The sequence below is a fragment of the Salvia hispanica genome, chromosome 2 (genome assembly GCF_029641045.1).
Source record: "Salvia hispanica isolate PSC_SH4W2 chromosome 2, Shi_PSC_v1, whole genome shotgun sequence".
Taxonomy (NCBI): domain Eukaryota; kingdom Viridiplantae; phylum Streptophyta; class Magnoliopsida; order Lamiales; family Lamiaceae; genus Salvia; species Salvia hispanica.
Genome location: NC_142693.1, coordinates 25047099 through 25072242, shown reverse-complemented (window position 1 = coordinate 25072242; position 25144 = coordinate 25047099). Strand labels below are relative to the sequence as shown.

The 25144-nt window shown below is 40.2% G+C and overlaps 1 protein-coding gene and 1 pseudogene across 1 annotated transcript; one reads left to right on the top strand and one right to left on the bottom strand.

The window, feature by feature from the left end:
• Positions 1–1373: 1373 nt before the first annotated feature.
• On the bottom strand, positions 1374–3568 carry LOC125190197 (NAC domain-containing protein 78-like; annotated as a pseudogene).
• An 8569-nt stretch (positions 3569–12137) lies between these two features.
• Positions 12138–12557, top strand: LOC148931905 (uncharacterized). Its single transcript, XM_089064940.1, has one exon. It carries the CDS (start codon positions 12138–12140, stop codon positions 12555–12557), a length of 420 nt encoding a protein of 139 aa, XP_088921066.1.
• The last annotated feature ends 12587 nt before the right edge of the window (positions 12558–25144 follow it).

The following is a 25144-nucleotide window of genomic DNA, read 5'->3' as shown; positions in this document are numbered from 1 at the left end:
TGAAAAAGTTAGTGGAATGTGGGACCCATTTTTTTATATTGGTTTTATAATAAAATGCGAGTGAATTGAGTTGGTGGAATATGAGACCTACTTAATATTTATGGTAAAAATGAAGTATGACTCTTAATTGGGGACAGACCAAAATGGAAAAGTGTGACTCTTAATCGGGGACGGAGGGAGTATAAATTAAATATGCTCAAAATTAATACTCCATCCGTCCATGAATAAGAATCCCATTTTTCCATTTTAGTCCGTCCGTGAATAGGTGTCCCGGTTCACTTTTACCATAAATAATAATAGGGTCATACCTTCCACTAACTCATTACTCACATGTCATTTAAAACTATTATATACAAGTGAGACTCTTATTCCATTAATTTTTTCATCCATTTTTCTTAACATTTCTTAAATTCCGTTCCGTCAAGAAATGGAACTCCTAATGGCGGATGGACGGCAGTGACAGACCCATGCCATGGTCTGACGAGCGCCGCCAGAAACTTCATTCACTGACTCCACGAAACTTCACCTCCCGACCCCACGAAACTCCACCTTGACCTCACGCAGTGGAGATCCGACTCATTTATTCGAGCTTTGCTGGAAAATTAAAGGAGAGAGGGATAATCAATGGGAAGAATGGAGGAGAGAGATGGAGAGGGGGAATCAGAAAGGTAGAGCCGAATTCAGATTTTTCACCGAGGAAGAAGAAACTTAATTCTTTATAATTATGTGGGCTTTAATGAGCACACTTTTTCATAAATCTAATGAAAATTACAGATTTATTAAGGACAGTTATGTTTATAATTTTCTTGTATGAACAATAATTCCATTGCATTCTATTTAATTATTTTTTCTTCTAACTTATGATAAACCATTAAATACTTATCCATAAATTTTTAAATAAAGACATTTAGAAATACATAAATAAATTTTTAAATAAAGACATTTAGAAATACATATTTAAGTCAGAAGATATATAACTTAACTCCATCCGATAATAATGTGCATTTTACTACTCCCGGTATACCTAGTAATTAAAAGTCTCATTTTACTATTATTAAAACTAAAAGTTTAAGTAGAAATCACATTCCCTAAATATACAATCATTCACATTTCATTGTAAAACTAAGTATTTAAAAGTGAGATGGAAATTTCAAATTATGGATGAAGGGAGTAATATTTCTCTACATAATTATTAAAAATAAGTATTATATATAAATTATAATTATTCATTATTTCGACCCCACGAGTTTCAGTTTCTGGATCCGTCATTGGAGGGAGTATGTATTTGATTTCAAATAATTCTGAAAATAGAAGTGATAAAAATCGTACAGTAAATATTGTTAAAGCCCTAAATCATGACGGCGCGCCTTCTCCTATTCACGTCTTTCACGCTCTGCGTTTTCAACCCGAGATTGAAGAATGTCGATCATAGCTTGCGCTCTCATCAATTCAATCTTCAGCCTCTCCCTGTCCATCGAGATGTCGATGATCTCTTTCTCCAAGTTGCCGATGAACTTTAGGTAGCTGGGAGGGACGGATTTTTCCAGTTCCGCCGAGTTAAACGTGGGTGTGCTGCCCGGGAGGTTGTCTTTCGCGCCTAGGGTCTATAGAAGGGGGATCTCTACAGGCGGGGAGTTGGTTTTCGTCATCATCATTGTCGAGTTGGAGTCCTCAAATCCGTTGGCGATGCTGCAGTTTGGATCATCGTGCTTCGTTCTCTTGCCATTGTCCAGCAAGCGGGGCTCCGGCCTATCCCTCTTCGACAGGAGAGGGACACAGGGGGGATCGGCTGGGGCAACGAGAGGCTGTACATCCTGCAACGCATTTTAAGAGAGATTGTTAGGAAAACAGTAAGTACATGATGCTAAAAAAACTCGATTTCACACGATAAACGTGCTTTTAACCGCGTCTAATTTTTGTTTCTATCTATTTTCGTTACTCGAAAACATAAATTTCGATGCAATGAATCAACAATCTAAACCTCAAAAGAAAGTCTTGCACCAAAATGAACAAAACATGCACAAGACCTGTTCGGTGTTTGTGCAATCTCTGCGCACTTTATCGCCATATGCCACGTCATCTTCCGCGACTTCCCCGGGGACCACAAGCGGGGCGTCCTCATCCCATTCCTCTTCGATAAACGGGGCATATCGGTCCCCATTAGGTTGTCCGGCGCCACTCTTGTGGATGATTTTACAGATAACAAATGCATCCTAGTTGACGAAACAAAGACATGAATTTCATTATTTTTAAAGTTAGCATAAGATCATTGGGAATCGATACACACCTGTAGAACGCCGGCGTTTCCCAGTTACGTGTCGCACAGCCGGTACTCATGCATCACCCAATCAGTCCTCTTTCCATCATGGGCGCGTATGCTGTGGAATACGAGCGCTTTCTTCATTCCAATGGACTCGTTCTTATGCTTCACTGGGCGGTCCTTCCCGGTCTCCTTCCAGTACCCTAGCCCAGTGGCGTGATTGAGCCGGGATCCAGTGCCGTACTTCTTATCCACAGGGCTAAAGAAGTACCACTCCAGATCTCTCGTCTTCAGCAACGAATGCTCTATTTAGACAACAAGATTATCATTAAGATGCAAAAGCTAGTTAGAAATCGACGAATGTGTATAACGCACCATGCACGCGCACACGAACTAATTCATAAGTTCAAACTCATACACATAAACAACACTCATTCACAACTTCATCTCTGTTAGGATCATTGACTGCACATTAGTTTGATATTGTCCGCTTTGGGTGGAGCCAAGTCCGCACGGATTTGTTTTTGGGTCACCCCAAAAGGCCTCAAACTAGGGATGGATAACACTTATAAACTAATCCAACTTCCCTCACTCATCCGATGTGGGATAGGTTTGCATCTAACAAACCGCCCCTCAAACCGAGACCACATCGGGAACACATAGTCGATACATCGAGACATTACGGGCCCGACTCAAACTAGAGTCATCCAGGGCCCCATTCGATCATGGGTCATCCAGGCCCGACCCTTTGGTCACACAGGGCCCGACCCAAAGCCACCTTGGCTCTGATACCGGTTGTTAGGATCATCGACTGCACATTAGTTTGATATTGTCCGCTTTGGGTGGAACCAATGCCTCAAACTAATTAGGGATAGATAGCACTTATAAACTAATCCAACTTCCCTCACTCATCCGATGTGGGATAGGTTTGCACCTAACAATTTCTTCATCTAAACTTGTAACTAAAATAACAACCTAAAAACAAACAAAAAAAAAAAAACAGGAATCTTCAAAGACTGCAACTTTACCTCAAACAAAGCATGAATCAACAACAATTATTTTAAAAAAATAAAAATTGAATCTTTTCATACCATCAAGCTCCCATGGCTCAGATTTGTAGACATCAATTTCACTAATATCTTCAAACCTGAAAGGCATCCCACAAACTTTCCTCCTCAAATAATACCTCACCAACTCCTCGTCTGTTGGATGAAACCTAAACCCAAGTGCCAAAGAAGTCGGCGGAGGAGCCCCCATCGCCACCACCGGCGCCGCCGCCGCCACAATAATCTCTTGCCCCGTTTCCATCCCCAAAATTATATTTTTTACAAAGTTACACCAAACCCACAAACAACAAGCACGAAATTGGTGGCAAGAAACCCCTTTTAACACTTAAATGCACTAAAATTGCACACAAAACAGGAAAAGAAAAGTTGGGTTTTTTAATGGAAAAGAGAGCAAGAAAAATTGAAGGATGGAAGAGAAATGGAGTGTGTGAGTGTGTGTAGATGAGCTGATACTAATTGTAAATGTTATATATATAGTGTTTTCATAAGTTTCAAATTTATGTATTTCCCCTTGTACTTTGTAACAATTTTATATCTCACCCTCCTCCCTCGAAAATAACGAGTATAGAAAAGTGCACTAAAAAGGCACAAACCAAGAAAAAAAAAATTGGAATTTTTAATGGAAAAGAGAGCAAGATTTGAGAATGGCTTTCAGGGATTATTACACGGAGGAGAAATGAAATGTAGAAAGGGATTTTGGATTTGGGTTTTTGGGAGATTTTTTACTCAAATTGGGGTGTGGATTTTGGCCAAGAGGCTCAAGAAATGGGAGAGCGTGGTGTGTGGTAAGGATACTTGCTTGACACTGAAATCGATATCAAAGCAAGAAATGTTGAAGGATAGAAGAGAAATGGAGTGTGTGAGTGTGATATATATAGTGTCATTAAGTTTCAAATTTATGCATTTCTCCTTATACTTTTATAACAATTCTGTATCTCACCCTCCTCCTTCGAGAATAACGAGTATCAAACTTGAATATAAAAGCATTACTATTATTTATTTACATCTTCATCATCTATTACTCCCTCATTCCAATCGAATATGACCGATTTCTAAAAACGAACACAAGATTTTATGCAACATTATTTTAAAGTACGTAGTAATGTTTTCATGTTTATAAAATAGTCCCCGGCAACGGCGCCAAAAACTTGACTCGACTTATTTTAACACAAGTGATACCCGCAAGTGTACGGGGCTAGTGTAGCAATTAGCAAACAAGAGTATCGTATCCCACAGAGACAAATTTGTATCAACTTAACTACCACAAATAAATGTTGATTACTATCTAGAGAATCAAGAAAAGTTTGGTTTTTTTCTAACACTAATAAAAGCATATAGTAAGCAAATAAACAAGTAAAAGCAAATAAACACGGAGTGAAAAGATAATATGGAGAAAAATGTAGAATTCAAAGATCCGATGCACAATTTCAAGCTCTTATCCAATCAAATTTCCTTATCTTTTGGTGTCTCTAGAATTACTAAGCCGACCACAATTATAGATTAAACCCCCTCCTGAGGTGAGAAACCTGCAGATTAGGTGCTAGGATTGAAGTCCCCTTCTAATCCTAAAACCCCTAACTCCCAAAACCTCGATTAGGTCAAAGACCTCACTCAAAACCTCAACTCTCCCGAGTTTTATTGCATTAAGGTGTGAATTATTCTTATTTCCAGATTAATTATTTCATCTCCTGATAAATCTAATTAATCCTACACAATCAAGTGGTGATCAAGCAATTGAAAGGAATCAACCCAAGAATAATCAAATAACTACAAGAGCAAGACAATAACAAAAACAATTGAATAAAAACTATGAAATCAGTGCATCTTCACCAAGAATTCTACAAAAAGGTGTTTAGCTACTCATGTTCTTCATATAAACCATGTTTGAAACAAAGAATTCAATGAAAGACATAAGAGATGGATATTAAGAACTCCTTTGGAATGAATCTAGGAATGAAGTCTTCAATCTTCCGATCTAGAGTCTTCAATCTTCAATTCTCTCTCTCAAAGTGTTCTTGGAGGTGTGTGTGCGTGTTGGAGGCGGTAAGTCTTGAATTATGAAACCTAGGCGTTTTCCCTTTAATCTCCCATCAAAAATCGCGTTTTTGGCAAGAGAATATGCCAAAATAGCGTACCCGGCTGGGTGGAATTATAAAGAGCAAAATTTACCCGGCCGGGTGGTCATTTTCGACCACTTTGTGGCCCTTTTCGCGCAGAATCGCTGACCCGGCCGGGTGAATTTATAGTGTAATAATTCACCCGGCCGCGTGAAAGTTTTTGGACAGCGCAGTGTTCTTGTAACGGCCATAACTTCTTCTACCGAACTCCGATTAAGGTGTGCGAGATACCCACGCGAAGCTCTTTCGAAGATGAAGAGATTTATATGCATTAGGGGATGATTGGACTTCAAAATCTCCAGTAAATATAGTCTCAAACCAATGCTGTTGCACATCCACATATGTTGTGTCTTTTCTACACATTCTTAACAAAATGGTTAACATACCAACATAATAGAGAAGTAGATATAAACATGTCCAATAATAGACAAAATATGATCAAATTTATACATAACCACCCTCTAAAACCATGTAAAATCCAAGTATGTCAGAAGCGCGGAAATTATAGAGGTTCGCCGGTTCATCGAGATTCCATTGTATACGGTGGGTTCCTTCCCCGGAGCTTGTAGAGATATCTGCCTCTCCTTACAATGAATCGTCTCAAATTTCTTAGTCATCCAGTCCATTCCCAAGATTATATCGATATCCTCTATTTTCATGACTCGCGGGTTGTGAGCAGCTATCTTAAGTTTTCCCATAACAATTTCTACGTGCGAGCATGTTGTAGATATTTCTATCATCCTATGTTCAGATTTGCTAACAGGCAAGCTCAAAGTGTGCACACATATTTCAGATATAAATGAATGCGATGCGCCCGTGTCAAACAACACAACAATGGGGGTATCGAGGATTTCGCCCATACCTGTCAGGTTTCCCTTCTCACGTTCATCTTGCTCAATCTTCGGTTTCTTTTGTTCCAACGCGTACGCTCTAGCTTGAGGAGGAAGTCTTGGGCGGTGAGGTTGTTGCCGCCGCGACGGTGGGTCGCGATTTCCTCTCGATTCATTCTGCGGTGCCCTCGATTGCTGGCGGGATCCCTGATTTTTCTGCCTTGATCCCGATCCTATCTTATTACTTGGACACACTCTAGAGAAATGTTCGTTTCCTCCACAGGTGAAGCACTTGATAACGTTCTGATATCGGCATTCTCTGAAATGGAACTTAGAGCACACATTGCACTGCGATGCCCTGGGTCGGTAGTCTCCTCTCTGGCTAGACGTATGTTGCCCTCCTTTGTGCCAGGATCGATGCTGATTCGACTGTAACCGTTTTCCGTTGTATGAAGTCCTAGAATCATCCCACTTCCTTTTCTCTCGGGAGTGGTGTGATGGAGGTAAAGACGATGTAGTGTTCTCCTTAGCTCTTTAGGCATTGCTGTCTCAATATCCAGTGCCAGTGCTAATGCTTCAGAGTAGGGGAGTCTTCCTCGACTAGCCAACGACATTCTTATCTCGTGCCTTAGTCCCTCATGGAACTTGTCAGACAGCTTCTCGTCAGTATCGACTTGATCAGGGGTGTACCGGGTCATGCTATTGAGTGCTCGGTCGTACTCGGTCACAGTCATATGTCCTTGGGTCAGATTGTGGAACTCAGATGCCTTTGCCTTTCGGTAGCTCTTTGGTACGTACTTGTCGTATATTTAAGTCATAAAACCTTCCCATGTCATCGCTTCTACTTGGTCTCGTGGCATGGTCTTCATTCTAGTATCCCACCTAAAGTCAGCTGCCTCAGTTAGTTGGTGGGTCACACAAGTCATTCGTTCTCGATCATTGCATCCCAAAATAGCGAAGATGCGTTCTAGGGCGCGTATCCATGATTCGGCCTTGGCCGGTTCTCCCAGTCCTTCAAACATATGTGGTTTCTGCTCTAAGAATAGCTTCACGATTTCCCGATTGACCGGGGGTGGGGGAGGCGGAGGCGGGGGAATGGGTTGTGACACGCTGTCCTCATCCTCCGTTTGAGGAGTTGGTTCTCGGTTGCGTCTTGGCGGCATTCTGATTTAGCATTACACGAGTTATTAACAAGATCTAGCAACAGTCATGTGGCATAATTGATAAACAAGGTTCATGGGTCAATCGTATCAAAATTAAATGGTACAATGTTCTCGCATCACAAGATATCAAAGGTGGATAACAAAAGAGCAGTATCAAAGTGGTATCATATCGAGGATCAGTTGCATCATATGATAGAAAAAGGATCATTGCTCATTTAGCAAAAAGGGATTTGTACGAAGATGTCACGAAGACAACTGTACTACGAAGTAGCGAAGTATAAGGCGCAATAAGGCATTTGGAAGACAGTTGTGCGATAGGATGGCATCATGCAGTGGTATGATTAAGTAGCGATAGAAAATTTCACAATGGTATGGAAAGACAATATGAAAATCCATTTCATCATAAGATAATAAAAGATGGAAAAATCTCCCCATGGCATATTAATCAAAATGTTGCCTCAAAGAGGTCTTAGTATCAAATGCAGATGGTAAAAGAGTAGCAAAAATATAAGAGGCATATGGTAGAAAGTCAAGCAAATCAATCCAAAAACATGGGGAAACAAAACAAAGTATTCCACGACTATCATCCTAGTCGATTCCGTTCATGTCCTCTTCGGGGTCCTCGTCCTCATCAACACTTTCCATGTCCAACTCATGCCCTTCCTCGCAGGGTTCCTCATCCTCGTCCATTTCTCCAGAGTGTGAGGGTGGAGGGGTTATCGCACGCATCTCTTCCACATTCTCATGTATGATCAAAGGGTTAGCCGCATGAGTCCTAAGCCTCGGCTTCCTAGGAACGCGAGCAACATGCGGCTCCTTGTCACGGCGATATCTCCATCGATGGGCTTGACTTGGTGGATACTTGTGCGGTGGTGGACTAAGCGGCGGTCCATCCCTTGTGGCGGCCATGGCTGGAAGTAGCAATCCTAACAGGCCGATCATATCGCCTCGAGGCTCGTACTCGGGCGGACTAAACCACGTAAAAGGTCCGCAGCTTGGGCAGTCCATTCGCTCGAAGGAGACGGCAGGCTGTGGATAAGTTTCGAGATCCCCGTGTGATGGGTAGCTCCTCCATACGCGTATGCATCCATCCAATGGTCGTATAAATCGGTGACGTAGGTCTGGAGAAAAGACTTTCCATCCCATTCAAACTCTTGGTAGGTTTCTACGGGGAAAACCATGTTCTTTGCGTAACGGTTTCGCATCGGTGCGTAATACCGATTGACCATCTACAAAAGGGAAATCTCAGCATCAGCACAAGGGTCGAAGAAAATCAATAGTGTATGCGGTTTCAATTGATGCTGAGAGTATGATGGATATATATATGTATGTGTCGAACGATGGTGGTGTGAAGGTACTATCATATCATGAATGGAATTTCAGTTTTGAGGAAAATGGTTCGTAAGTTTGCGCGTTTCGATAATTTGCAATTCATTCTCATAAGTCGCTTGCCTCGCATTTAACGTTTCGTGCCTCCACGTTCGATATCATCACAAAATATCCATTCACAACACGATTTACAACTATGTATAACAGCATGCTAATGTTCATTCTTATTGATGTCGTTCATCGTACAATCAAGCAATCACAATCATATAGAATCTCATTCATTCAACTCATAGAGGTCTTAACACATTTTCACTTGCATAACAACATTCATCATTTTTGGCATAGTCGAAAGTAGCAATTTCACATTCATGTATATTCGTCATTTCATACTCCAAGAAAAACTCAAAAATCACATTAACTTCCATTCATTGCAATTTCATAATTCAAATCAACATTCAAGAGATACATGTTACCTCTTTCTTCGTGGTTGGGCGGAGACGAGTCGTGGTGTTGAGCCTTCAATGATTATCACTTAATTAATTTACACATTTTTAGACTTTAATTCAATAAGAATCTTGGGTCCAGAGCGGAAAGAACGTAGGCTCTGATACCAACTGTAACGACCCACCCCTCTAGGGTATAATAAATACGGCGATCATTACCTAGGCGGACTTAAACGCAACAAAGAGCATAGGCTAGGGTATCATTTGAAGGGATTTTACCAAAGTATTTAATGAACAAATAGGACGATAAAAGTAAACGCTTAACAAGGAGATTCAATGAAAAAGGGCTATCACAATTAATATTCAAAAACGGCAAGGTCTTAAGATAATCCAAAATGTATCATGTCTCAATATTCTAACAAAACGAAATAGTTCAAACTCAAACAAACGATAATAAGTTTCATGTTTCAGCAGAAGCATCCAAGAGAAGGGTGAAGCCATGTATGAAGACACAACTACACTCGGAGTTTCAAAATCATATTATTCAATTAACCTGCTCAACACCGCCAACCGCTCGTCGCCGCTCAACCTGCACATAGGGAAAACACATGCAGGGCTGAGTACTATAAACATACTCAGTGGACTTATGCCTAAAGCAGTTTTATCAAAATAATAGTTATCATGCCATTTTCAAGTGTCCATCGGGATTTTATCTTTAGAAATGCCCGAGGCACCAAAATATTCCTTTTATCCAAAATCACGGTCGCGCAACCATTTTTCACATCGACGTTTACCATATCCTCATTCTACATGACATGGAACGCGGCCGCATTCCAGGTCACTAGACCGGCCAACCCGTACGCTTGCACGTGGTCTAACATTGGTGTACACTAACCAAGTAGAGTTTGCGGCTCTACAAGGATCCGAATTCGATTAAATCAATAGTGGCATAGCCACAAGGGATAGGCACGACAAAACAAATCAAGGCATGATAATCACAGATCTCATTCTCATCAATAAAGATTTAGGACGAAGTCCTTATTTTAAAAGAAAAGCCCACCTCGACGGCTTAGATCACAAGTATTCTCTTCCCCTTGCTATCACGCTGAGAGTGCGAGTTATCACCTTTAAATTATGTGCATCACAAATCAGTTTCGAACATTGATTCAAAAATCATGCATGTTCCCAACGTTTCCCTTTTTCCCATCGATTCATTTTAATATCACCATTCAAACTCAAGACATAATTATCATATCACTTTTTATTCGCACTACAACTCCAGATCTATCATCAAAACAAGTCACGCATGAGTGTTTTACAACACACATCACATGCACACACACAACACGCACGCACGCACACCGAGGCATGCACATACACATGATCCACACACACACATCTGCATCCCATTCATTACTTTGTTTTCCCTGTTCACTCGATCTATATGCATGAGGGTTCAAGAGCACCGATTAATCGGTTAGATGAGAAAAGATTGATATAAAAATACATTTTCTTGATAGAACGAGCGGTAAAACAAAGTAATAGCCTCGATTCTTCAACAATTCTTGAGTTTCCAACTTCAATTCTTGGTAAAGAATGAAGAGTTCTTGAATAAAATAGAAAACAAGTTGAAGAAGATTGGAGGAAGTGGGAGGCGTGAATTTGAGAGAGAGTGGGGGCGATTTTTTTATTTAGGTTTATGGTTTCACTCTTATTTATAAAGTGCAAGATATAATATCTTTAATTAAATACATTAAAGATTTAAGAAGATTTGGTTGGGGAAAGTGGCGTTAATTTTGGGAGAAAAATAAGGAGTATTCAAATTCTAGGCTATTTAATTAGCCTATGATTTTATTTGGATATTTTACGGAGTAGAATAAAATATCACGGATCAGAACAAAATAATAATTCTCCCACTAAGAATAGGGAATATGCGATTTTTATTCCCCTTCCACAAGGAATTTAATTAAATTCCTAATTTAAATAGGATATGGCAAGATCTTCTTAGATATGGTAAGATATGCTAGGATATTTGAATTTATTCATGGGAGAGAATAAATAAGGGATCAAACAATATAATAAAATAATTCCTTCTCCCATAAATAGGAGATTTTCGAAAATCTCCATGTAATAAGGTGGGTTTCGAAAATTCCATGGAGGAATTAGAGAATAATTGGACTTTGGATTTAATTTGGATAATTATCCCAAGCAAATAATTCAATTCAAGAAACATAGGATTTCTTCTCCAATAATAGTAGGGGTCGAAGATTCCAATATAAGGTATATGGTATTTATGAATACCCTATTTAGTCTCACTCATCCCTTAGGAAATAGTTCGCCACAATATATATTTTACCCCGCATCAAAGTATTCACACAATTATTTCACAAAATCAACCATTTTTACTTTCACCTCATATTCTCAACACATTGACCTATCAACGGCCACGTCATATTTTCCACATCTCTGACTTTTCAACAGCCACGCCATATACTCAACATATTTGACCATTCAAATAAATCTCAACTCCAAATCGCAATTAGGTCACAATGAAATCATGCAATTAATTCACTCTTCAATTAATCCACATACTTCATAGCATTAAAAGCATTTAATGCAAAAAATTTATGTCTCGAAAATTAGGGTTCGAAAAAGTGGGGTGTTACATTAAAGGTTGTTGGAGTTCATGGACGTCGGAAACAACAACATCGACGACACTTTCCCATGCATGTTGTCATCGACGTTGCTTGTTCTTATCTTGAACTCCAACAGATTCCATGGGGAAGTGAGATGTCACAATAGTTGGCCTTTTCTCCAAATTCTAGATATATCCTCAAATCACTTCAATGGAAGTCTGGAATCTTTAAACTTCTCTACTTGGAGTGCAATTCTGACTTTTACTCTTTTGGGAGTGCAATTCTGAAAGGGATGAATTTAGAGCTTCATGTTATTTGGAAAGTCTTTGGTGCCATTGATTTACCTTCCAATAATTTCCATGGAGAGATTCCAAATGCAATTGGTGATCTTACCTCGCTTCATCATCTCAACTTCTCCCTCAATACCCTCAACGAAAGCATACCAAAGTCAGTTGGTCAGTTGAGGAATCTCGAATCACTCGACCTCTCTGGAAACCAAATAACAAGGATGATACCAGTGGAGCTTGCAAGCATTACATTCCTTTCATTTTTGAATCTGTCCTACAATAAGTTGGTCGGAGTCATCCCAAATGGCCCTCAATTTCAAACACTTACAAATGATGACTTTGAAGGAAATGCAGGGCTTTGTGGTTTCCCTCTCAACAAAAACTGCAGCCATACTGATGACAATGACAGTGAGCTATCACCGTGAAAACATGAAGCTGTTGAAGAGAAGAGGGAGATTGAGTGGGAATACGTATCTGCTGCACTTGGATACGTTGTGGGTGTAGGGATCAATGTGTGGCTACTTTTATTTTGTCAAAACTTCAGAGAGAAATATTTTGGCAAAATAGAAGAAGTTGTTGAAGACATATTCATTGCCAGAGACATGAGGAGACGGCGTGCAAGAATGCAAGCCAGGAATCGAGCCAGGAGGCAGTAGTGTTTTCTTCATAAGCAGTTTCTGTTTGGTAAGTTTAATTGTGCATGTGTATGTATTGACATTGTGTGTTAATGTTGTGTTCTTTGTGTCTTGGTCTAAATAAGTGCAGTGATATATGACTACCCCAAAGAGCCGAGAGATAGAGGCTGAACTCGTGTGCTCGCCTACTCCATCATTCCCGCCATCGCCCCCAAGGGCCGTTGCCAGTCCTCACTTTCAAGTTCAACGACCACATCTTCTCCAAGATTCTGTTTAGTTTCTTTCCTTGTTTACCCTTTAAATTTCGGTATTTTCAATGATTACCATGCATCATTCAAGTATACTATTAAGCTTCATTCTAGGTTTTCTTTGTCGGTTCTTTCCCAGAATAATAAAGAGAGTCGAACCGCATAGGTCTATGAAAAGAAGCAATCATGGATCATACATATGATAGCAGTGAACTTAAAAATCAAATTCCAGAACCCTAGTAATTCAAATTATTCTACAGCAATCATTCAAGTTGAAAAAGCATAAGAAGAGAAAGGCTTACTTCTCTAATAGCACATTTGTGATGTTCCTCAATAGCTCAGCTAGATTAGGATTGTCAAATTAGAGCAGTAGAGATCAATTCTGCATAAACAAATTTGACTATCAACAAAAGGATAAATGATTGTTCATGATGGAATTTTTCATCAAAAATACAAGTAATGCTTTCATATCATTCCTTTAGCAAATGTGGGCATGGCCCAACTCAGAGATATGGATAGAGACTGACTAAACCACAATTAAACCCAATCCAAAATAAAGGCTTGTCCAAAACCCCATGACACCACCACATCATTTATCAATTTAGGAAATTGGGCCGGATCCATGTGCCTAAATCTTGTGAAACCTCAAAGACATGGCTCGGCCCGATCTAAAAATCAAGCCTACTCATCAGACTAAAGTATATTGTAACAGCCCGACATTTTAGGGTATAATAAATACGGCGACTGCTACCTAGGCGGACTTAAATGCAACAAGAGCGTAGGCTAGGGTTTCATTTAAAGAGATTTGACCAGAGTAATGAACTATTAAAGCAATAAAACAACAGCTTAATCAAGAAAATCAATGAAGGATAGAATACCACAATAAATGCTCAAAATGACAAGGGTATGATAAATTCCAAAACGCATCATATCTCGATATTCTAATCAATAATGAAATAGTTCAAAAACAACAATACTAAGTTTCATATTCAGCGGAAGCAACCAAGAGAAAAGTGAAGTCATGTATGAAGACACAACCCCACTCAATGTTTCAAGACGATCATATTATCACTCAATTTATTTGCTCAACACCGCCAACCGCTCGTCGCTGCTCAACCTGCACATAGGGAAAACACATGCAGGGCTGAGTAAACATACTCAGTGAACTCATGCCAAAACATTTTAATAGATATGCCATCCTTACCATAGTGAACTCGAGTTTGCATTTATAAAAGAATATAATCGAGTATCAAAAAATAATTTCATAGATTGGCCAATCAAACAATACCTCCCATTTTCTCATCAATCAACAATTCCATAGTGCGACGAAAGTGTGGCCACACTATTCGCCCACGAGATCGGCCGACTAGCAAGGACGGCTCCCGATCCCAACTGTGTACACTAGCCTGATAGGGTTTGCGGCCTTACTCAGCCCCGAATTCGTTTTTATAGCCCTATAGCCTAATGGAGCGGACTCACAAACTAGGCATAATCAAAACAATCACAGGTATGACATAACATTTTAATCCGCCCTTATAACACCATAATCAATATTTTGGTAATAAAAGATCTTAGTGAATAAAGCCCACCTCGATTCCTTAGTGATACGCTCGGATTTTGCACTGTTTTAAGGTCATTATTTGGTCCGTTTTTTATGTCAAAGTCACTCTACACGTCCATTATTTTCATATTTTGTCTATTTTGGTATTTTGATGTGTTTTGTGAGAAATGTGCATAATTGAGCCGAAAAAAGGAGCCAAAACGCCAAGTTTGGGAATCTGGAGTCGGACAGCGACCGCCGACCGCCGCGGATGTGTGCGGTGACCGCCGGCGCCCGGCGGGAAGATCAATGCAGCGGTCCGCCTCTGAAAAATGTGCTTGGAAGAGAAGTCTCGTCCGGCGACCGCCGGAAGATGTGCGGCGGTCCGCCGCCGAGGGAACAGACTCTCTGGACTCCAACGCGGCGACCGCCGGCCAAGGTGCGGCGGCCCACCGGAGAAAGACGGCGAATCCGAGAAGCCCTAGATTTGCGCCCAGTTTTACCATATTTTGGAGATTTTTTCCTTCTACAACAAGGCATAGCTTTCCCCTACAAATAAGGCCTCAAGCTTCATCAAAAAAAAAAAAAAGAACTTCTAATTGCAAAATACTTCATAGAGATCAAGGCTTAGAGTACTTCACTGGTGCAAGGAGTTGTAGCAAGATTTCAAGAACATCAAGAACGACGAGGATTCAACCTACGGGTTTTATTTGCTTTAGTTTTATGTTCAAATTGTCTTCCCTTCAATCTATGTTTTTAGCTTATTCAATTATGTGTAACTAAACTCATAGGATTCTAGGGATGTGTTAGTAATGACTTTGATTATACAAGTTCCGTTTTCTATTTAGTATCCCTTTTGTTTTTACTTTGTTTCTTCCCTAAGTTAATCTTGATGCTTCATGATTGAGTGACACAGTCGTGTATGATTTAATATAACTTGCTTCATAACTGTGACAGAGTTCTAGCGAGTTAGGTCTACTTAGTAGACACTACAGTTAGCTTCCTTTAAAACGGCACTGTTAATTGAGAATGAGGACTTTTCAAGGGTCTTAGGAGATTTTTGGAATTACGTGTTAGGATTGACAACCCTAATCTTGTAATCAACGTTTATTTCGCATGAGCATAATCTAGGTGACTCGTTCTATCAAAGTAATAACTGTGCTAGGGTATTGTAGTTGGAATTTTGTATAACCATAACTGTGAACACACATCCCTGGGATTCCCTTATCTCTATTGTCTTTCTCTTGATTTATTTGCTTTTAGTTGATCTATGCTCTTATTTGCTTTTAGTTTTTCAAAAGTTTTCAAAAACCAAATGTTTTTCCAAATAGTAATTGAGTCTCAGTAGAGGATATACACTTTGTGTTTGTCTTCCCCGTGTTCGATATCCGGTACTGGCCTTTAGCTATACTATATATACTCTGTATACTTGCAGGTTTATTTAGTGCTAATAAAAAGTGCATCAAGTTTTTGGCGTCGTTGCCGGGGAAGACAATTCACTTTGGAGTGATATCTTCAAACAGATAATTTTGCTACTTTGGGCTTTAATCTCTTTCAGTTTTTAATTTTAGTTTTATTTCGTTTTTGTTTTTGGTTCTTGCAGGTTTTGTATGCGAACGCGCTGTGGGAAGGACAGCCTAGAACCGCTCGATTTAGAACTTGAGAGAACTCGTAGGAAAATAAGAAGTGAAAAAGGATCAGGAATAATGGGTGACCGAACAGACATCGAGAAACTACAGGAAATGGTGAAGCTACTGATGGATGAGAGAGATGCAGAAAGGGCGGCCCGAGAGGCCTTGGAAAAGAAGAATCAGGAGATACAACCCGTGATGAACATGTTCAATCATGGGAATATGATTACCTTTCCCGAAGGACCTCGTATTGACGCTAATAATTTCGAGTTACGCATGCCCCTTATTCAAAGGGTTGAGCAAACTCCTTTTGCAGGTAGGGCCACAGAGGACGCGAACCGCCATCTCTCCAAATTTGTGGAGATCGCAAACACTCTCAAATTGGACGGTGTCGACGACGACGCCATAAGGGTAACACTCTTTCCCTTTTCATTAACTGATTCTGCTAAAGAGTGGTTTGAATGTATGTCCATAGAAAAGGTCTCCACATGGTAGGACATTGTAGCTGCCTTCCTCGACAAGTATTATCCGCCAGGCACAATTTTGAAGCTCAAAAGCGAGATCTTCCAATTCATCCAAGGCCATGACGAACCCCTTTATGAGGCGTTTGCTCGTTTCAAAGCCCTTCTCCGAAAGTGCCCTAACCATGGTTTCACCGTGGACCACCAGGTAGGAATTCTCTATAATGGGTTTAACGAGAAAATTTGTGCTATGCTTGATTCAGGTGCAAATGGAGGGTTCTTAAGAAAGTCAAGTGAGGAAGCCATGGCGGTGATAGAGGAATTCGCCACCAACAGCAGGGGGTGGTCGAAAGAAAGGCATAGCCTAAAAAGGATAGCTGCAGTCGAAGAAACCGAGGAAAGCTCCTTTGCAAAGGAATTGGCCGAGCTTCGAGTTAGGGTGGACCAAATGGATTCATCAAGGAAGGAGGACCCAATTCCTCCAACCTCCATTATAGTAATCTCGAAGCCTGAAACTCCTACCCCGATAATGGAAGAAATCAACTACATGCAAGGAGGCGGCCCCAATAGAAATTACAACAATAATTATCGCCCTACCCAGGGGGGCGGTAATTTCAATAATTATAATGAGAACCGACCTCATCCTAACCTTTCTTATTCTAACAATAATTACTTGCAACCCCTGCAGGATTTAACGTTAGTAGGGGAGGAGTAGTTGATACAATCAAAAAGGAGGAAAAGTATGAACAAGGGATCACAAGGATCTTGGAAGTAATCGCGCAAGACAGGAAGGTTAATGACACCAAGATCGGAGTGGTCGAAGCTAGGATAAACAACCTCGAGCAGGGAATGAACACGATCTCAACAGCCATAGCCAACATCAACACACAAATGGAGAAAATCCAAAAGAAATTGGATGAGGATAGGGCAAAGCCAACCGCACTAGTGGACGACGTCAACAAAAAGTGGGTGGCAAAGCAGAAAACTGGGGACTGCCAAGACGCTGGCGGACCGCCGCACAGCACGCGGCGGGCCGCCACTGAAGCCAAGAATGGAGTCTGCCCAGCCGCCGGCGGACCGCTGGACTCTACGCAGCGGGCCGCCACCGAGAAGGCAGAAGCGCCCGCCCAGCAGGGACTCGTGCGGCACAATGGGATTGTGCTACCTTTCCAGCCAAAGAGGAAGTTTAAGCTCGAAGAGCAGTTCAAACACATTTTGAACATGTTTTGTAAAGTTCATACTAACATTCCTCTAGTTGAATCGTTGCAGGAAATACCTAAGTACGCACAACTACTAAGGGAGGCGGTGATGAGGAAGAGAAAGCCGACAAAAGCCGACCTTAAGCTACCACATCATTGCAGTGAGATCATCCAAAAGGAGAAGGCAGTAAAGCAGAGAGATCCGGGCCAATTCATTATCCGATGCCAGATTGGAGAGGGAAAGGTTGACAAGGCACTATGCGATCTAGGATCATCCATCAATCTCGACATTGGGCCACTCAAAACTTCAGATGTAACACTCAGGTTGGCCGATAACTCGACCATCAAAACTTTTGGTATGATTGAGGATGTCTTAGTGAAAATAGATGACTTTATTTTCCCCGCCGATTTTATTGTGCTTGACATGAAAGTAGACAAGAACGTCCCTCTAATTTTAGGGCGAGATTTTCTTGCCACTTGCAAAGCTTTGATTGATGTAGGTCGTGGCGAGATCACAATCAGCGACAACCATAGCTAGTCCACCTATAAGATCGAAAGCGAGATGCTCAAGTTTGAGGAAGCAAAGCGGGCTAAGATGGAACAGCAGTGTAGGGCAGTCATGGTCACGGATTTGACCAAACCACGAGAGCCCTTTGAAACGGAGGAACATGCTACCTCCACCATATATGTTGTAAAAGAGGTAAGACATTCTCCCAAAAAGGTCAATACTAATCCCTCTACCTCTATTCCGCAGAAAAAGAAGCAAAAGAAGAAGAAGGCAACCGGAGAGGACCCCGAAGTTTATGTTCTCAAAACAAAGATCGGGAAATATCAGTGGTGGAAGAAGCTAGGGACCAAGATGCTCCCTTTGCCTATCTTCAACACTCGGGTCGCTGATCCGCCCAATTAGTGGGCCACTTCAAGTCGAGCTAACGACTAAAAACAAAAGCACTTGTTGGGAGGCAACCCAATGCTTTTCTTTTTTTTGTAATTTTCGTTTTTTTTTATAAAAAAAAAAATTAACGTGTGGCGGTCGCTGCACACAGCACGGCGGTCGCCACACGTGTTTTCACATGTGCAGGATAGGATGGGCTTAGGGCAGGCTTAGGGAGGGCCGAATGAACCGCTGAACGGGCCGCGGCGGTCCGCCACGAACCACTGTTTTAAACGCCCGTGCGGTGGACCGCCGCGCGCAGTCCAGACACGGGAATGCAGATATAAAAGGTATGTTTTCCATTCATTCTCCCATTCCTTCTCAAATTCCTTCCTTGCACACAACCCCCACCTTTATAAATCGCCAATTTCACACACCCACACCATCATTCTCTAAATTCTCGCCAAGTGTTGAGTTATTCTTCTCCAATTCTCAATCAACACAAGGTACGAATCCTAACTCAATTCCTGAGCATTGTTCTACTTCTTTCATGGATTTAGGCGTATGTTGGAAGAATTGTTCGGTAGAAACTCTTATTTTATGATGGAGGATGATTGTGTATGCTTATTTGTGAATTTGATGGTGACATTGTGTTTTGGTGTTAGTTTTGAAGCTTTGTGAATAGTGATTCCTTCTTGTTTGTATTTGTTCCTATGTTGCAATCATGTTCATAGCATTGTGAGGCTATTATTATTTCCATGAATTGCAATACTTGAGTAGACTTAGAGATTGTTGATATATATTGACTTATTGTTGATACGTCTCTGCATGGGGGATGAATTCACGTTGGGGGATGGTTTAGTGTTTCCTAGTTGGGAAGTTTATGTTTTACATGTTTCCATGTTACCATCTAGGAAAATTTCTACACCTAAGCTTGCTTCTACATGTTGATCCGTTGATATTGTTTCTAAGAGTACAAGTTTGGGGGAACCTTTGATTTTCCTATTAGTGGTATATGTTCTAATTATTGTACTTTTCGTTTGTAGGAATATGGGATCAAAGGGGAAGCCCGAGAATGCGAAGAACTATGGTGTTAGCCTTGCTTCGGATGAGCATAAGGCTATGTGGAAGAAATTGTCGGCACGAGAGACGGCGCCCTCGAGGTACCCCCACGATTTTCCTCTTCAAACTTTGGGAATCGTGGAGGACTTTTGAGCGCTATGCGATGTTGGAGGAGGGAACGGCCTCCGGTACATGTTTGAGAGTGAAGTGTCGCCGCCTCCACCACCCCAACGCCGCCAAGAAGAGGAAGAAGTAGAGAGACATCGCCGCCGGACCAGAGCAAACCGCCGACGTGGAAGGCCGAACCCCGATGAGGAGTTTCAAGCAAACACCTCCGCCCAACTAGGAGATATCCACTCCTATATGCAAAACATGTTCAACACTTGGGACACTCGTTGGGCAGAGCAACAAAGGGAGAACGCCTACAACCGCCTAGGATGGACGGCTCAGGGCGATTGGCGCACGGCGGAACAACAATTTTGGGAGCAACAACGGCTAGAAGACGTGCATCGCCGTCAACAAATTGAAGAGCTTCAAAGGATGGCCACCAAGGCTCGACGAGAGTGCCAAATAATGAGTGGTGATATCGCCTATCTTATTGGTGCATTCGACGACCTCAATGCCCGTTTCCCCCCTCCTCCTCAAGATTGAAGAAGTCAAGCTCAATGACTATAAATGAGCATTTGTATCATACTTTTGGATGTTTCAAGACAATTTCTTTTCTTGTTTTCGACAATTTTTGTTATAAGTTAAGTGTTTTCGGTGATAGTTTTAATTTTTGTGTTTTGAAAATTTTCGCAGGTTCTGACCTCTCCGCGGCGACCGCCGCATGTGCTGCGACGGTCCGCCACATACTCGCTGGAATATTTTGATGTCGCGTGGCGACCGCCGGACAGCCCGTGGCGGGCCGCCACCTGGGCGTATTTCTCCAGCGTAATTTTTTCAAAGATCTTCAACTTTCGCCCGGTCAGGCCTCAAAGCGAGAATTTTCTCTGTACATTTTTTTTTTCAGTAGTCCACTCACGTACCTACCAACTCTGCAAACTTATTTTACACTTTGTTGTACATAAGTTTGGGGGGATGAAGTGGTGGACCGTGAGTTTAGGATTTTTCTTTTTGCTTTATGTTTTTGTTTTTGTTTCCAATAACCCCGTAGGTGAATTTTGTGTTCTAAAAAATGTTTTCTTGAATTCATGTCGTGAACTTAACATAAAGAACTTAGAAACACGCATGCTTAGGGACACACTTTAGATTGAGTTGCCGATGATAATACATTCCATCTATGTTTATGTGTGGCTTAACGTTTTGATTTGATGGTTTGGTGAAAAGGTGCATAATTAGTGAATTGCTTGTTCACGTTGAATCATGCTTATACCTTGTGAGGATTTGAGCCTATTATTTCATTCTTGTGTGATTTATCTGCATTCATGTATTTGTTTCTAGAACTTGCTCCTAGTCTTGCCTAAGTTTACATATTGCTTAAGTTGATTTAGGAGGATGATTGGCCATCTTTTCTTAGCCTACTTTTATCCAAAATTTTGACCCTCTCAAAAATTCAAAATTTTTCCCTTTTGAGCTAAGTTTGAGCCTTTAAGCCTTTTCTTTGGAAGCCAAAATAATGGGGACAATTCCTTGGGTTAGTTAGTTTTTGCTATCTTATTTGTAAAGGAATTGGAGAGATAAGGGGAAAGTATAAAAGTAGTGTGCTTAATGTAAAGAAAGTACAAGTTGTGAAATTGAGAAAGAATGCAAACATGTGCTTGGTCTTAGAAAAAAAAAAAAGAAAGGATGTGTAAGAAAAAAAAAAGAAAAAGAAAAAAAAATGTGAAAGGTTGAAAAAGAAATATAGAAAGAAAATCAAAGGATTGGAAAGTGAGTTGAAAGAGATAAATGAAGTGCTAAAAGTGCCTTGGGTTTAGAAAAGTGGAGTTATCTTTACTCTACTTGGGATATTTTCATTTTTAGTCACTTTTTAGCTAAATATTCCTCACCTACCAAAGAGCTTACATTATAACCAAAGATAAAGACCTTTTGGACTTTTGAAGCTTAATCACATTTAGTAGAGGAGGGAGTAGACTTTGAGAAAGCCTATGGTAAACTTTGCATGATGTATGATTTGAGTGCTTATGTACACATTACCCTTATACACTTTGAGAGTGAGAGAAAGAACACTTCCCATCTTGGGAAGTTTGCCACATGTGAGGGCTTGAATTCAAGGTGTTCCACGAGTTAGTAATGAAAGTGCACTAATAAGCCTTGCTTGATTTCATTGCGTTAATACATGTTTAAACTGTTCTTCCATCTTTTGAGGCAATTATGATGTCTAGTCCTTGTGCATTCCGTGCGTCTTTTTGGAGTCTTTATTGTTTTGTTTGAGTAAAAACAAAAATGTAAGTTTGGGGGAGTTGATACGCTCGGATTTTGCACTGTTTTAAGGCCATTATTTGGTCCGTTTTTTATGTCAAAGTCACTCTACATGTCCATTATTTGCATATTTTGTCTATTTTGGTATTTTGACGTGTTTTGTGAGAAATGTGCAAAATTGAGCCGAAAAAGGGAGCCAAAACGCCAAGTTTGAGAATATGGAGTCAGACAGCGACCGGCGACCGCCGGCGCCCGGCAGGCAGATCAATGCAGCGGTCCGCCTCGGAAAAATGTGCTTGGAAGAGAAGTCTCATCCGGCGACCGCCGAGGGAACAGACTCTCAAGACTCCAATACGGCGACCGCCGGCCAAGGTGCGGCGGCCCGCCGGAGAAAGGCGGCGAATCCGAGAAGCCCTGGATTTTGCGCCTAGTTTTACCATATTTTGGAGATTTTTTCTTTCTACAACAAGGCATGGCTTTCCCCTATAAATAAGGCCTCAAGCTTCATCAAAAAAAAAAAAGAACTTCTAATTGCAAAATACTTCATAGAGATCAAGGCTTAGAGTACTTCACTGGTGCAAGGAGTTGGAGCAAGATTTCAAGAACATCAAGAACGACAAGGATTCAACCTACGGGTTTTATTTGCTTTAGTTTTATATTCAAATTGTCTTCCCTTCAATCTATGTTTTTAGCTTATTCAATTATGTGTAACTAAACTCATAGGATTCTAGGGATGTGTTAGTAACGACTTTGGTTATACAAGTTCCGTTTTCTATTTAGTATCCGTTTTGTTTTTACTTTGTTTCTTCCCTAAGTTAATCTTGATGCTTCATGATTGAGTGACACAATCGTGTATGATTTAATATAACTTGCTTCATAATGTGACAGAGTTCTAGCGAGTTAGGTCCACTTAGTAGACACTACAGTTAGCTTCCTTTAAAACGGCACTGTTAATTGAGAGTGAGGACTTTTCAAGGGTCTTAGGAGCTTTTTGGAGTTACGTGTTATGATTGACAACCCTAATCTTGTAATCAATGTTTATTTCGCATGAGCATAATCTAGGTGACTCGTTCTATCAAAGTAATAACTGTGCTAGGGTATTGTAGTTGGAATTTTGTATAACCATAACTGTGAACACACATCCCTGGGATTCCCTTATCTCTATTGTCTTTCTCTTGATTTATTTGCTTTTAGTTGATTTATGCTCTTATTTGCTTTTAGTTTTTCAAAAGTTTTCGAAACCCAAATGTTTTTCCAAATAGTAATTGAGTCTCAGTAGAGGATTGACACTTTGTGTTCGTCTTCCCCGTGTTCGATATCCGGTACTGACCTTTAGCTATACTATATATACTTTGTATACTTGCCGGTTTATTTAGTGCTAATAAAAAGTGCATCACTTAGATCACAAGTATGTTCTTCCTCTTGCTATCACTCTGTGAGCGCGAGTTAACACCTTTAATTTAGATGTATCACAAGTAAGTCTCAATCATCTACTCAAATTCATGCATGTTCCTAACGTTTCCCTTTTTCCCATCGATTAGTTTTATATCATCATTCTTAAATCAAGACATGCTCATCATATAAATTTTTATTCGAACCACAACTCCAGATCTATCATCAAAACATGTCACGCATGAGTGTTTTAAAACACACCCACACGCACACACACGCGCACACACACACGATTCACACACACAAACATGCATCCCATAATCATAAATTGTTTCCCCTTTCACTCAATCTACATGCATGAGGGTTCAAGAACACCGATTAATCGGTTAGATGAAGAAAGATTAATATAAAAATACCTTTTCTTGATAGAACGAACGGTAGAAACAAAGTAATAGCCTTGATTCTTCAAAGATTCTTGAGTTTCAACTTCAATTCTTCTCAAAAGATGAAGAATTATTGGAGAATTATTGGAGAATAGTGGAAGAGAGGGGACGTGATTTTGGGGAGTGGGGCGTTTTTTTGTGATCTAGGGTTTAGGTTTTGCCTCTTATTTATAGAGTGCAAGATATAATCCCACAATTAAATAATTAAAAGATTTGAGGAGATATGGGAGGAGTAGTTGGCGTGGTTTTAGAAAGAAAAATAGGGGAATTCAAATTTTAGGCTATTTAATTAGCCTATGATTTAATTTAGATATTTCACGGAGTAAATAAAATATTACGGAGCAGAATAAAAATAATAATCCTCCCCAAATAATATGAAATAGGCGTTAATATTCTCCAATAGGAATCAACTTTTAAATATTATTTAAAATAAGATATGGCAAGATCTCCTTAGATATGGTAAGATATGCTAAGATATTTGAATTTATTCATGGAAGAGAATAAATAAGGGATCAAATAATATAATCAAATAATCCCTTCTCCCATAAATTGGAGATTTTCGAAAATCTCCTTGAAATAAGCATAGGGGTCAAAACTTTCATGGAATAAATAAGGAATAATCGGACTTTGGATTTAATTTGGATAATTATCCCAAGCAATAATTAAATCCAAGAAAAATATAATTCCTTTCCAATAAATAGGAGGGGTCGAAAATTCCATTTAACTAAATAGTGATCCTATTTAATCTCACTCAACCCTTAGAACAATAATTCACCACAGTATTATTTCGCCCCGCATCAAAATATTCACATAATCGCATCACAAAATCCACCATTCTAATTTCACCTCCACGTCACCCCTTTTCAACGACTTTGACCATTCCACGGCCACGTCATATTTTCCACAATATTGACTATTCAATAACCACGTCATAAAATCAACAAGTTTGACTATTCAACTCCACCTCAACTTTAAATCGCAATTAGGTCACAAGGACCCATGCAATAATTTACTCATAATTAAATCCACATATTTCATAGCATTAAAAGCATTTAATGCAAAAAATTTCACTTCTCAAAAATTAGGGTTCGAAAAAGTAGGGTGTTACAATATCACTACTCTTTCTCTTCCCCTCTCTTACTTTATTCATTTTTTTTCATTCT